Source organism: Sminthopsis crassicaudata, chromosome 1, assembly GCF_048593235.1.
Source record: "Sminthopsis crassicaudata isolate SCR6 chromosome 1, ASM4859323v1, whole genome shotgun sequence".
In the NCBI taxonomy this organism is placed as follows: Eukaryota; Metazoa; Chordata; class Mammalia; order Dasyuromorphia; family Dasyuridae; genus Sminthopsis; species Sminthopsis crassicaudata.
In genome coordinates, this window is record NC_133617.1 from 467,317,002 (window position 1) to 467,331,369 (window position 14,368).

The window sequence follows — 14,368 nt, forward strand, 5'->3', positions numbered from 1 at the left end:
TCCTGAGACCTATTGCTCTGTCTAGAACTGAGTGGAGGAGGAATGAGTCACTGTTCCAGCCAGTTAGAAGGCAACTTATTCTCAGCCAATAATTACAGCATTGTTAAGAATGCTTAGCAAGTCTAATAGTATTGGGGTGATAGTAAGTTGGTGAGTGGGAGACATTTCACTACAAGTCTTTATAAAAAAGAAAGGACAAATGTCCCTGTGAAGTAGGAGAAGATGGGAAAGAGAGGATTTAGACCTTATCTTTTCTTCCATTAATTTGTGTTACGAACAGTTTCTTGGTATTTTCCTCAGAAGGTAGAATGTAAGCTCACTGAGATAGACAGCAAGGCAATGCAGTGGACAGAACACCAGGCTTGGAGTGAGGGAGACTTGTCTTTAAGAGTTTAAATCCAGCCTCAGACATTTACTAGCAGTGTGGTCCTGGGCAAGAACTTTAATCTTTTTTGCTTCAGTTTCCTCATCTGTAAAACAAGCTGAAGGAAAATAGCAAATCACTCCACTATCTCTGCCAAGAAAACCCCAAAGAAGCTCACTAAGAGTCATATTCAACTGAAAAATGACAAAACAACAACATAAACGAAAGCATCATCTCATTCTTTGTACTCAGATCACCAGTGTCTTTTTTGCACAGTAGCTGGCACAGAGCATACTCTTAATAAATACTTGTCATTGATTGATGGTGAATCAGGATCTTCTCTAGACATTCAGTCATCTTTGTATAAGACTCAGGGTGGAGTTGGGTTTACATAACGAGGCTCCATCCCACAGGAGAGAGATGTCACTTGTTTGCTTGGCAGAAAACGTACATTATTAATACATCCACCTTGGGCCAGGCCTTGTGCTATGTAGTTTGCCCCTCTATTCTATTAGATGCAGCATTTATGGTGGTTTCTTGTGGGCTGCAGAGCAACCTGGGGACTTTGAAGTATTTGTTTTAAGGGCAAATCATGCTCTTTGATTTATTTTGTCACCACCTTTGCACTAGTACCTTCAATATTAGCAGGAGAAGCATAACCGTTACTTCAGTATCTACTGTGTCTCTTCTATAAGCAAACTTAGTTTTTAAATTCTCTTTTTTATACTAATTTCTGCCATGAGCTTGAATGTAAGCTCCTCAAAAGTAGAGATTATTTAATTTATTTTATCCCCAAAGCCTAACAATTGTGTGACATATAGAAATCTTATAATAAATAATAAATGGCTCCATTCTGTTGTCCTATGCTTCTTGAAGAGGGGCAGATGGAAGATATGTTTTTATTAAGGCCTTGGATTCTGCTGCAGGACTTGAGGTAGCTAAGTGACCCCTTCCAGTCTCTGAGTAGCTATAGAGGAATTCACCTATCATCTGGCTATAAATAATCATTTTGCTTTGTCAGTGGGTAGATTTATGGAAGGAGAAGAGAAAAATCCACTTTTTTGATTAGTGGCACCCAACCAATCATCAGGCTCAAACCTCTTTTGATCCATAAACAGGCAACTGTTTAAACTAAATGTTGGCAATGAAGACAAAAGAGAGGCCAGGAAACACTGCCGAGAAATCTACTTCCTAAAAGGTGGTTGGTGCCAACTTGTTTATCTTGAGGAGACTTTCCACTTGGATGTCATGTAGAATTAGGATTGATATGAGGAGATAATTAATATTTAATCCCCTGTGAGTAAAACAGATTTCATTTTCCCTTTTGCTTTTCTTAAATCTGACTAGGGATTTATCAGTGTTGCATGTTCCCTTTGCTTAATCCAATTATGACTGATATGTCAAAATAATCATTAGCATTCCTGGTGAGCTCTCCCCTCTTTATGGGGGTGTGTTTTAGAGAATAACTTTGTTTCCTCCATTTTCTTTCTTTTTTTTCAGATGCTTTTAAGCTGGCAATCAAAATGACACTAGGTCATTAGCCTGTCAGATGGCACTGAGATATCAAAAGGGATACAGGACTAATCTTTTGAATTAGGAAAACCTGAATTCAAATCCGATTCATGCATTTACTTAGTTGCATAGCTCTGGGCAAGTAGCTTAACCTGAGTCAACCCCAGATTCCTAATCTAAAATGAGGGGGTTGTATTAACAGCTTTCAAGATCTTCTCCAACTTACAGGAAGAAATTTGTGTGATACTCTTCTCAATTTTGTGGTTTGACAGATGAGAGAACCTCAGGACCCCAACAAAATAGCCCTTTATCTCACTGCAAAGTAGATGGATGATAGTTGTGTCTCCCCTTTACAGAAGGGGAGGTCAAGTCAAGGCAAGAAACAAAATTGAGGTCAAGTTGATGGAATAATTTGGAATAAAATAATGTATGGAATAATAGCATACTTTTATTTAGACCTCTTATACCTCCAAAATACTTTAGTTACTTTGTCTCCCTTTAGATTCAAAATAATTCCATGTTGGTAGTGTAAGTAGGGTTGGTAATATAAGTTGTATGATCATCCTTTTTTTCAGAAGATGAAACTGAACTTCAGAGAGATTAAATGATTAAAGTTACATGGTACATGGCCGAGCTTGAACTCAGATATTCTGAATCTGAACCAGGTGTTTCCCTGGTTATAGCCCACTGTCTACACCTAAGTGTTGCAGTGGATAGAACAAAGGACATGGAATCAGGAAGAAACTAGAAACTTATTAGCTGTGTGATCTGGGGTGTCACTTACTTTCTTTCTGCCTCACTTTCTTCACCTATAAAATGGTTAATAACAGCATCTATCTTACAGGGTTGTTGTGAGGATAAAATGAGCTAGCATTTTGTAAACATTCAAATGACATATGAATGCTGGACTATGGAGTTTTGTTTCAGGGTTTCAACCAGCCATCTTCCTGAAACATAAAGGATCCCCTAATCAGAAAGCCCCACCAAGATGGCAAGTGTCAGCATTAATTGTTCTATGGTCATTGACCTCTCCAACCTAGACATTCCTAATTTAAGTCATTAGATTATTTCCTTGTTATAAGATGATTCCACATTTCCTTTGCAACATGTGTTTTTGAATAGGAAATTAGTTAGCTCCAAGTTTGTTTTTCCTATTATCTTCCTCTCTGCTTTTAGTTTAACTCTGAAGTGAATTTATTTTTTTACCCAAAAGCCATCCTGTTTCTTACTGACAGCAATAGTTAGCTGCTATAGAAAGCTTAAGTGCTACAGTTTCTTTATGCATTGTAGACAAGAGGAACAATGTGAGGAGCAGCCCCTGCTTCTCCATTACTAAGTAGATTCAAATCAGCCAGCCATGGTTCTCTCTGGCCCAGTGCCATCCTTTGAACCAAGTAAATAAATCTTCTCCCCTCCTTCAGTCCTACTCCCTTGTATACACACTGGTTTGTTGGAAAGGTTGAGGAATCTTTGAACAGTACTTGGTGAGTCCAAAAGGTATAAGTATGGTCTTTATCATAAAATCTACTGTCTTGTCATGGCTTAGAGGTAACCTTAGCCAGAAAGCCTCCTGCAAATTCTGGCAGGTTCTACTAAGAGGGGAAGCTTTCAGTATAGACCTGGTCTATGTCTTTTATCTAAGGTCATTTACCTTAATTTTAACTGCATCATAACCAGAATGTTGCAATGATGTGCTGAATTTTTTTTGCCCCCTAGAAACTCACAAAAAAATATCTGAATGTATGAACAAATGAATGAATAAATAAATGAATGAAAAAAATTATTTTTATTGAAGCTTTTTATTTTCAAAACATGCATGAATAATTTTTCAACACTGACCCCAATTTTCCCTCCTTTCCCCCCACTCTCTCCCCTATTTGGCAAGTAATCTAATATATGTTAAACATATGCAATTCGTTTATACATATTTCTGTAATTACCGTGCTACATAAGAAAAATCAGATCAAAAAAGGAAAAAATAAGAAAGAAAATAAAATGCAAGCAAATAACAACAAAAAGAGTAAAAATATTACATTCTGGTCCACACTCAGTCCCCACAGTCCTTTCTCTGGGTATAGGTGGCTCTCTTCATCACAAGACCATTGCAATTGGTTTGAATTATCTCATTGTCGAAAAGAACCACCTCCATCAGAATTGATCATCATATAATCTTCTTGTTGCTTGTATACTATGATCTCCTGGTTCTGCTCATTTCACTTAGCATCAATTCACCTAAGCCTCTCCAGGCCTCTTTGAAATCATCCTGCTGGTCATTTCTTATTGAACAGTCCCTGGGCACTGAATGAACCAGCTGATTTGATTTTTGAGCTGATGTAATTTGAGTTTTGAAAACTCACACACAGTTGGAGAAGGGTCTCATAACCAGAAAAGTTAAAAAGTCCCAATTTTTTTTAAAAAAGGAAAGCAAGTAGAATATCTAACCTATTGACAAGTGAATGCAACTTCAATTCCTGGAAACATTCAAAAAATGTTTTATTAAAATGATTGATTGCTAACATTTAGTAAGAGAAACAGCATTCCTAGAGATATCATGGCTTCCTACAGAAACGGGCTTTGTCAAAATAATTTCTTTGTATTTTTTTTAACAGGGATTCTAAATTGGTAGATTAAGAGCATAGATAAATACTTGGATGTTTTGCAAGATATTTGACAAAGTTTCTTCTGATAGCCTTGGAGACAGAATGAAAAAATAGAGATAGATGATAATACAGTTGAGTGTATTTAGAACTGACTAAATGACTAGGCTTAGTCAACTTGGAGGTAGGCCTCTATTAGAGACCTCTACTCTGTCTTTGGCTTTGTGCTGATCAATATGTTTATCAGTGACTCAGATGAAGACATAGATGTCAAGCTTCTTAAATTTCTAGATAACGTAATATTGGGAAGAATAGCTAGACATGTTGGATTAAAGACAGGATTCAGAATTTGAATCAGATCAGGATCAGATTTGAACGGCAAATCAAATCTGATATTATAAATATTAATCAGTTAGTCAAGTATTTATTAAGGGCCTATTATGTGCCAGACACTGTGTTAAGTGCTGAGGATTAAAAAAAAAAAAGAGAGAGAGAAGAATTTTCTCAAGACTGTCAGAGTCTAATGGTAACTAAATTAAGACAAATGTACTTGAGGTGAAAAAATAAATTAACAAATACAGGACAAAAGTGCCTGGAGAAGAAAAAAAATCATAAATATAGAAAAATATCTAGTGATTCACTTAATATTAGTCAAAAATGTGATATGGCAGCAAAAAGTGCCCATTCAATTTCAGGCTGCATAAGGATCATGGCAGTCTGGATTTAAGTTCTCTGAGGTTGATGATAAACCTTGAAATTCTTAAGTTCTTAAACAGAACAAGTTTCCAATATACATTGTTTAGAAAAAGTTTTGTTATTCAGGAACTTGCTATACTGATGAATCACAGGTCTATAAAAGGATTTGGCAAACTGTGGACCACTAAGCAGTTTTTACATTTTTGAATAACATTTTATTGTATTTTGAAATGTAAAAATGATCCTTACAATTCCAGCAATCTTGGGATGAAAAGCAGCAATCACATCCAAATAGAGAATTATGGAGGCTGAATGTAGATCAAAGCATGGTATTTTCACCTTTTTTATTATTGTTTGCTTGTTTTTTTTCTTATTTTTCCCTTTTGATATGATTTTTCTTGTACTAAATAAAATATGGAAATATGTTTAGAAGAATTGTACATGTTTAACTTGTATCAGATTACTTGCTATCTTGGGAGGGGGGAGAGAGGGAGAAGAATTTAGAACATAAAGTTTTACAGAGGTGAATGTTAAAAACTATCTTTGCACATATTTGGAAAAATAAAATACAATTTTAAAAAATAAAATTTTTAAAATGATTCTTAACTTCCTAGATGCCAGGGCAGTTTGAGCTCCACTTTGGACTTGGCTGGGAGTAGTGTGGGCTAGGGGGATGAATGTATCCAGGATAAAGGAGGTAATAAAGTTCCTGTCCTTGGACATCCCAAATGGGGTACTATGTTTATTTCTAGGTGCAACATTTTAAGTAAGATATTGATAAATGGAGCTTATTCAAAGGAGCTGAGTGTATATAGGATGGTAGAGAGGAATGTAAACCATGTTCTATGAGAATTTCTAAAGGATCTGTTTAGTTTGGAGAAAGGAAGACTTGTTTGGGAGGGAGCAAGGGGAGAGCTGTCTTCATGTATCTGAAAAGTTGTCCTATGGAAGCTTTGCTTGGTTTGGCTATTAAGAATAGAATGGGATGTAATGGAGAAAAGCTGTAAAGACAAATTTTGGCTCAGTATAAAGAAGGAAAATCCTAAATTAGAACTATGTAAAAAGGGAGGCTTGAATTCAAATCTGGTTTCAAAGTCTTACTTTATATATTCTAAGCAAATCATTTAACCTCTGTTTGCATTAATCCACTGAGAAAGAAAGGGCAACCTACTCCAGCGTCTTTGTCAAGAGAACTCCATGGACAGAATAGTGCATGGCATCCTGAAGCCAGACCTAATTGAATGACAAAAATGACAAAAAAAAAAAGAAAGAAAGAAAGAAAAAGAAAGAAATAGGCTTTCTCAGAAGAAGATAGGCTCCCATTCATTGGAGGTCTTCAAACAGAAACTAAATGGCTAACTATTCACCGGGGATGCTTTAGGATGGGATTCCTCTTTAAATTTGATTGGCTTATATGAAGCCTTTCAAACTTTGATCCCTTCTGTGTTTCTATGAATACCCAGGCTGATGAAAAACTTTATTCCTAAAGTACTAAGATTTCTCCCCTGCCACAATTATCTCAATGTAATGAACAAAATAGTGATCTGAGAATCAGAAGATTTTGGTCCTCGTCCCACTAACCAACCTCAATTTCTTAAAATTTCTTTAAAATTAAGGAAATTGAATTAGATAACATCTTGGATCACTTTTAGCTCTAAAAATACACTAACTCTTTGGTGCTGATCATAACCCAGTCCAGTTTTTACTTTTAATATGAATGTGAAGTAAACAGAATTACTTATTTTGTGGATTGCCACGACCCCAATGTTCTTTCAAGGATTAAAAAAAAATAATATCCTATACCAAGAACTATTTTCTAAATTCATACCTTGTCCCATAGGAATAAATCTACAGAGTCATAGAAAGTAGAGCCAAGATGGCAGAGTAAAGTCAGGGACTCGCCTGACCTCTCTTGCAATCTGCTCCAAATTCTTTTAAATAATGACTCTAAACAAAATTGAGAGAGTCAGAACACCCAAAAAGACAGAGAAGAACATTTTCCAGCTGAAGACAACTTAGAAGGTCAGTAGGACACTGGTGGAAGTCCAGGAATAAATCTTTATCATCTCTTTTATTTTCGTTTGCATTGTCTCCTAATTTGAGCAGATTTGTTACCTCTGGGAAGTACCACAGGAGGAGGAGCTGACTGCCATTTTTACAACTTATAATTTTGTTCTAAATTATGTTAATGTCGGAAAGCTTAAAGAATTTCTTTTAGAAAGTTCAGTCATTAATTGAGATGGTATTTATAACATTTCCTTCAGAGCCCAAGAAAGCTGAACCAAAATAATTCATTTTTTTGACCTTGCAAAGAATGTTCTGAAATGGCTTTCCAACCGCACATCCTGGGGGAAGGCTTCTGTACACGAGTTCCTTCTGTCAATTTGTTCTTTCTTCTCTTTACCCAGTCTTTTTTAAAACAGCAGGAATTTTTAATTCGGCACTTTTCTTGATTCCAATTGTCTTCTGGGCCAGGGGGAATCCTGGCAGATCTTGCCAGAACAAGTAGGTGCTGTTTGATTCTCTAATGACTCTCTCTCTCTCTACTTTTTTTGCTCTATTTATTTGACAGAAAGTGGGCATGGGGGAAGAGTAAGGTGTGGCAGCAAGTAAAAAAAGATTAAATACTATATCTGTGGGGTTATAGGAATGGCATGAGGAAGGCTTATTTGCATAACATTTTTTGAAAGGAAGCAATTTTTATTAAAGCTTGAGAAGCCATAAAGTAGAATGTTAAAGAAAAAGAAAGGAGCTTTTTTTTTTTAATTATAGTTTTTTTTTAATTTATAAAGCATATGGATGGGTAATTTTTCAACATTGACTTTGCAAAACCTTCTGTTCCAAATTTTCCCCTCCTTCCCCCCACTCCCTCTCCTAGATGGCAGGTAGTCTAATACATGTTAAATATGTTCAAATATATGTTAAATCCAATATATGTATATATATATATTTATACAGTTATTTTGCTGCACAAGAAAAATCAGATCTAGAAAGAAAGAAAAAAAAATCTGCAGAGGAAAATAAAAAATGCAAGCAAACAGTAACAGAATAGGTGAAAATGCTATGTTGTGGTCTATACTTATTTCCCACGGTCCTTTCTCAGGGTATAGATGACTCTCTTCATTCCTGAACAAGTGGAACTGGTTTGTATAATCTTATTGTTGAAGAAAGCCACATCCATTGTTTTATAGTCTTGTTGCCATGTATAATGATCTGGTTCTGTTCATTTCACTTAACATCAGTTCATGTAGGTCTCTCCAGGCCTCTCTGAAATCATCCTGGTGGTCATTTCTTACAGAACAATAATATTCCATAATATTCATATACCACAATATATTCAGCCATTCTCCAATTGATGGGCATCCACATAGTTTCCAGTTTCTGGCCACTACAAAAAGGGTTGCCACAAACATTCTTGCACATACAGGTCACTTTCCCTTCTTTAAAATCTCTTTGGGATATAAGCCCAGTAGAAACACTGCTGGGTCAAAGGGTATGCACAGTTTGATAGCTTTTTGAGCATAGTTCCAAATCACTCTCCAGAATGGTTGGATGTATTCACAATTCCACCAACAATGTATCAGCATCCCAGTTTTCCCACATCTTCTCCAACATTCATCATTATCTTTTCCTGCCATCTTAGCCAATCTGAGAAGTGTATAGCAATATCTCACAGTTGTCTTAATTTGCATTTTTCTGATCAATAGTGATTTTCATATGACTAGAAATAGTTTTCAATTTCTTCATCTGAAAATAGTCTATTCATATCCTTTGACCATTTATCGATCAAAGAAATGATAATTTCTTATAAATTTGAGTCAATTATATATTTTGAAAATAAAGCCTTTATCAGAATCTTTGGATATAAAAATGTTTTCCCAGTTCATTGCTTCCCTTCTAATCTTGTCTGCATTAGGTTTTTTTGTACAAACACTTTTTAACTTAATATAATCAAAATTATCTATTTTGTGATTGGTAATGATCTCTAGTTCTTTTGGTCACAAATTCTTTTCTTCTCCACAAGTCTGAGAGGTAAACTATCCTATATTCTTCTGATTTATTTATAATATCATTCTTTATGTCTAGAAGAAAGGAGCTTTCTAAAAAATGAAAAGAACAAAAAATCTGCGACTAAATGATAATGTTCAGAATTTGCAAAAATCAGTCAATAAACCTTTATCATTGTCTTCCTATATCCTTTGAAATGGTATGTTTGGAAGTTACTCAAGGGCAGGAACTGTTTCTTATTTGTTCCCAGTACCTAAAGGCAGATGGTGCAATGGATATTTCTGAGCTGGAGTCAGGAATATCTGAGTTCAATTTTGACCTCAGAGACTTAACAGCTGTGTTAACCTGGGCAAGTCACTTAACCCTGTTTACCTCAGGTTTTTTTGTCTATAATATGAACTGGAGAGGGAAGTACAAAATACTCCCAGTATCTTTGCCAAGAAAATACCAACATAGATTTACAAATACATAGGCTAAACTGAGAAGACTGAATAACAAACACCAGTGCATGTCCACATATTAGGTGCTTTAAAAATGCTTGTTGAATTGAATGAGATATGTTCAGGATACTCTTTGAAAAAGTTTAAAAAATACATATATTTTGTCTTTACAAATATTTGTGAAGAAGATAATTTCCAATCTCAAGGAACTTATATTTAGTGACATAATATTTTTTACCAAAGTAACAAACTTTACTATTCCCTCCCTTAGCACCATCAAAATAATGGATATCTAATCATGACAGTCAAATTTTAACAAAGGATCCCAGCCCCATCCTGAAACCTAGTCCCATGTTCCCCTACTTCCCTAAGCTAAAAGCTTGCTTAGGAATCCAATGCTTAACAATAGAATAGAAGTTTTTTGTTGTTGTTTGCTTGCATTTTGTTTTTCTCACTTTTTCCCTTTTTGATCTGATTTTTCTTGTACAGCATGATAATTGCGGAAATATGTATGGAAAAATTGCATATGTTTAAAATATATTGGATTACTTGCTGTCTAGGGCAAAGGATGAGGAGACAAAAGATTTGGAACACAAAGTTTTGCAAGGGTGAATGTTGAAAACTATCTTTGCATGTGTTTTAAAAATAAAAATTTTTAAATAAAAATAAACTAATTCATTTAAAAAAAGACATTCTGCTGGGGCATCTAGGTGACACAGTGGATATAGTAGCAGTTCTGACATCAAGAGAACCAGAATTTCAAAATAATTAAGCAGTTTGATCAAAATGTCTTGTAAATGGTACAGCCAGTACCAGATCCTGGGTAGTCAATCAGTACTCTTCCCATTATATCTTAATGATTTTTTTTATGTACCTTCTCCCTCTCTCTCCCCCTAACACCCAAATCAGGGATAGAATTAGATGTTTTCAGCAAATGAATAAAGATAATCCTGAACAGGTTGGTTGGTTGGCAACTGGCTAGTTTGGAATCTACTATTAGATAAATGGGTACCAAAAATTCCCTCAAAATGTTTGATTTATTTTCTTATAGCACAAAACCCATGCCATAGGCCTTTAATACCCTCTCCCAGGATAGATAGGAGTTGCGATTGACACTTGTCCTCTGTCTCCCTGGGAAGTTTTCTAAGACATGGGTAATTGGTTGGGGCTATTTACTCATAATTAACCAAAATGTGCATTTGCAGCTTATTATTTTTGAATGAAGTAAATACAGCAACCAATCTTCCAACCCATGAATATTTCATTTTCTAGATTACTGCATAAATATTGTATTTGAATATTATGGTCTGGGACAGCACATTAAAATTGCAAGACTCTGCTATTATCCCTTATAATGGAACATGAAATTAGAAGTTGATTCATGGAAAGAATAATTTCACAAGCCTTCTTACCTGCATTTCTTTCTTCTCTTCTGTTTATTCTGTAGACAAGTACTATTTTGAGTTAATAAATTATATTTTGTTTTATTTAAAATGTCAGGAATGGGGAAAATATCCTTGGACATTGTTGCATAATTAGATACCAGTCAAAATAAAGTTATAATTTTGTCTTACCAAACTCGGTGACTGCTTTTTAAAGTAGCAGATGAAAAGGAGAATATATCCCATGGTATTTATTATAAGGAAATGTAATGAAAAACATTTACCGAGTCATCTTTTAGTTAGGCTTATTTTGCTAACTAGCAGAGATAACTTTTTAGAGAAGAGAGAATTTACCAGATGAGAAAACTATGGGATAGAACAAAAATGAAGGAGTTGAGACCTGAGTACTACTTCTAGCTCTCGCTCCCTCTGTGATCCTGGGTACTGAGTTATCATCTCTGCACTTCAGTTTTCATAGCATAGGAAACTGTGTGTGCCCCAGCTTTTGATCCAAAAGCCAATGGGAGAGCTGATGTAAAGATGTAAGTGAATGCTTAGTCCCATAGATAGCTATCTGAATAACCAGGAACAATCATCTCATTGAAAATATTTTTTAAAGGTAAGGAAAGAGGACATTTAGAAAATTTAGTTATATGTGCCAAATAAAGCTTCTTGTTGGTTTAGTCCTATCCCACATACTTCCATCAGTAGTACAACTAAAAATAATAATAATAGTATAATAGTTTATAGAGCTCTTCACACATATCATTTCATTTGATCCTCAAAATAACTATATAAGGAAGGTGCTATTATTTCCCTCATTTAACAGATGAGAAAACTGAGACCAAGAGAGATTATATAACTTGCCTAAGACCACACAGAGAGTAAATGTTCGAAGCAGGATTTGAATTTGTCTTCCTAACTTCAGATCTAATTCCTTATCCAGTATTTCACCTAGCTTTTATATACTCCTTGAGATAAGTGACTCATTTTTTAATATTTGTATTTCCAATGCCTAACATAGAAGATACTTTTAAAATGCTTGACATTTGATTGATTGATTGAGCTGCATCATTTATGTCAATGAGTCTCTGTACTGGCCCAGTTGGGATTTGCCATGGACCCTTTATGAGTCATATAAGCAAATATTGATGTGAGGCTCTGTTCTGGAATTCAGAAGGCAAGAGCTATGTTATTATCTTGCAGATTGGCTTTGAACCCTACCATCTATGGGCTGAGTTCTATCTATCTGTCTGAGCTCTTAGCTGTAGTCCCTGACTATGACTGTAATCTTCTATGATTATAACATTCTAATACTTTCCCTCTGTTCTTTGGTCCAATTTGTTCAGCATATAGCTTGTCTGTACATAGTTGTTTGCATGTTGTCTCTCCCATTAGAATATAAGCTCATTGAGGTTAGGGATAGTCTTTTTTCTTCTTTTCTCCTTCTCCTCCTCCTCCTTTTCCCCTTCTTCCTCTTTCTCCTCCTCCTTTTCCTCTTTCTCCTTCTCCTCCTCTTCCTCTTCCTCCTGCTTCTTTTTCTGCTTCTGCTGCTGCTACTTCTGCTTCTCTTTCTCCTCCTCCTTCCTTTTCCTTCCTCTTTCTTCTTTCTTCAACTTCTTCTTTCTTCCCCAGTTCTTAACAGTATCTGTCTCCAAATACTAAACAAAGTCAGTTTTTTGACTGACTGACTGATTTGAAAAGTTATCATTCCCTGAAGGTGGAATTTGTTTATAATTTGAATTGGCATCTGCACTAACAAGATGTCTTGCTATCTCCATCAGTACCTATGCAGTAACCCAAAGACATTCCTTGTTTTTTCTACCACTGCTTCTTTATTCCTGATTTCCCCTTTTTGGTATGTCCCCTCTGCTATTTCTAGCTAGGTGAGAAGATGGCCCTTTCCTTACTGCTGCTAATTAAAAAGCAAATGAGATATGAACTCTGACTTCCATTTAAACACAAGGAGCCAGGCAGAGCTTGCAGCTGGTCTGGGATAAATGTAAACAAATTTATTTCTGAGATTTCATCCATCCTTGCATGCTGGTGATCTGATTACCTCAGTGATCCTATTCCATTCTAAGTATCTGGTTTTCTATGGGGAGTTATGCTCAGCCAGTGTCAGGATTCCTCAGACCTGCAAATGAGCTAAAGGTTAAGGAATGGCTGCTGAATCCTCCTGATTTCTGAAATTTAATGAGTAAGCTCATCTTGAAGCCAAAGAGAAAAGGAAATGAATTTCAGCACTGGCTAGTCATGCACAGACTGATATATCTAAAGGAATCCTAGTGGGTGGCCACATAACAAGGTAGGTGGGTAGATGGTAGGTAGACGACATAAGGGAGAATAAGCCTCCAGGAGGTTGTACAACTTATTTATACTTAGATCAATGCCATCTTAAAATAATATTTCTATATTCTCAACAATTCTGAACTCCATACATTGGTTTTATTTTATCTTCTTCCCCTAATTATTGTTGGAATTCTTTAAAACAACAAGAAGAACCCAGCTTTCTTCCAAAAGGTTTGCATCAGTGAACAGATTAGAAGAATGGGGCAAGCTTTGGAGAACCCTGGGAGTCAAAGCAAGGCTTGATAACAGTAGTAGAGAAAGAGAGTGACTGCTTCATGAGCAGTGCTCTAGTTAGGTCTAGATTAAAGAAGAATTTTTTTTTAATTAAAAATTGCCCATAGTCATAGAGAATTATGTGTCAGAGACTTGAACACAAAACTTCCTGGCTCTGAAGGTAGTTCTCAAACCACTATTCTGTGCTCTTTCAAAACAGAAATATCAGCTCATTACTGTCATTTTATTTCAGGCTCTAAGTAGAACACTCTTTCAGTTGGTATGGCAATGATAGTTTTCTTTATCTCTCCCAGATTTATTCGGAAACAAGGACTGGACCGCCTCTTCTTAGAGTGTGACACTCATATGTGGCGCTTGGGTGACCGGAAGATACCTGAAGGCATCACAGTAGATGGAGGCTCTGATTGGTTCCTGCTGAACCGAAAATTTGTGGAATATGTGACTTTCTCCAATGATGACCTGGTGACCAAAATGAAGCAGTTTTATTCTTATACCTTGCTTCCTGCGGAGGTACTTATTTGCTTCCTTTCATTGGATATTCAGGAAAAGTAAAGAATTCCTAGTTATGTTTTGGGGTTTCTTTGCAAGACAATTGGCATTAAGAGACTTGACCATAATCCCAGGGCTAGTAGTTGTTCTTACTATCTGAGAATCTGAGGCCACATTTGAACTCTGGTCTTCCTGACTATAGGGCCAGTGCTCTCTCTCCACTGTACTATCTAGGTGCCCCAGAATCCTTAGTTATGTGAAACTGGACTTACTTGACATCAAAAATTCAGATGA

The 14,368-nt window shown here is 35.8% G+C and overlaps 1 protein-coding gene across 1 annotated transcript in view; it reads left to right on the forward strand.

The window, feature by feature from the left end:
- XYLT1 (xylosyltransferase 1) overlaps positions 1 to 14,368 on the forward strand; it is a 406,252-nt gene that overhangs the window by 340,433 nt on the left and 51,451 nt on the right. Inside the window, exon 7 of the mRNA XM_074280891.1 lies at positions 13,879 to 14,095. Within this exon, the coding sequence (XP_074136992.1) occupies positions 13,879 to 14,095 (217 nt within the window). The remainder of the gene's footprint in view (positions 1 to 13,878; positions 14,096 to 14,368) is intronic.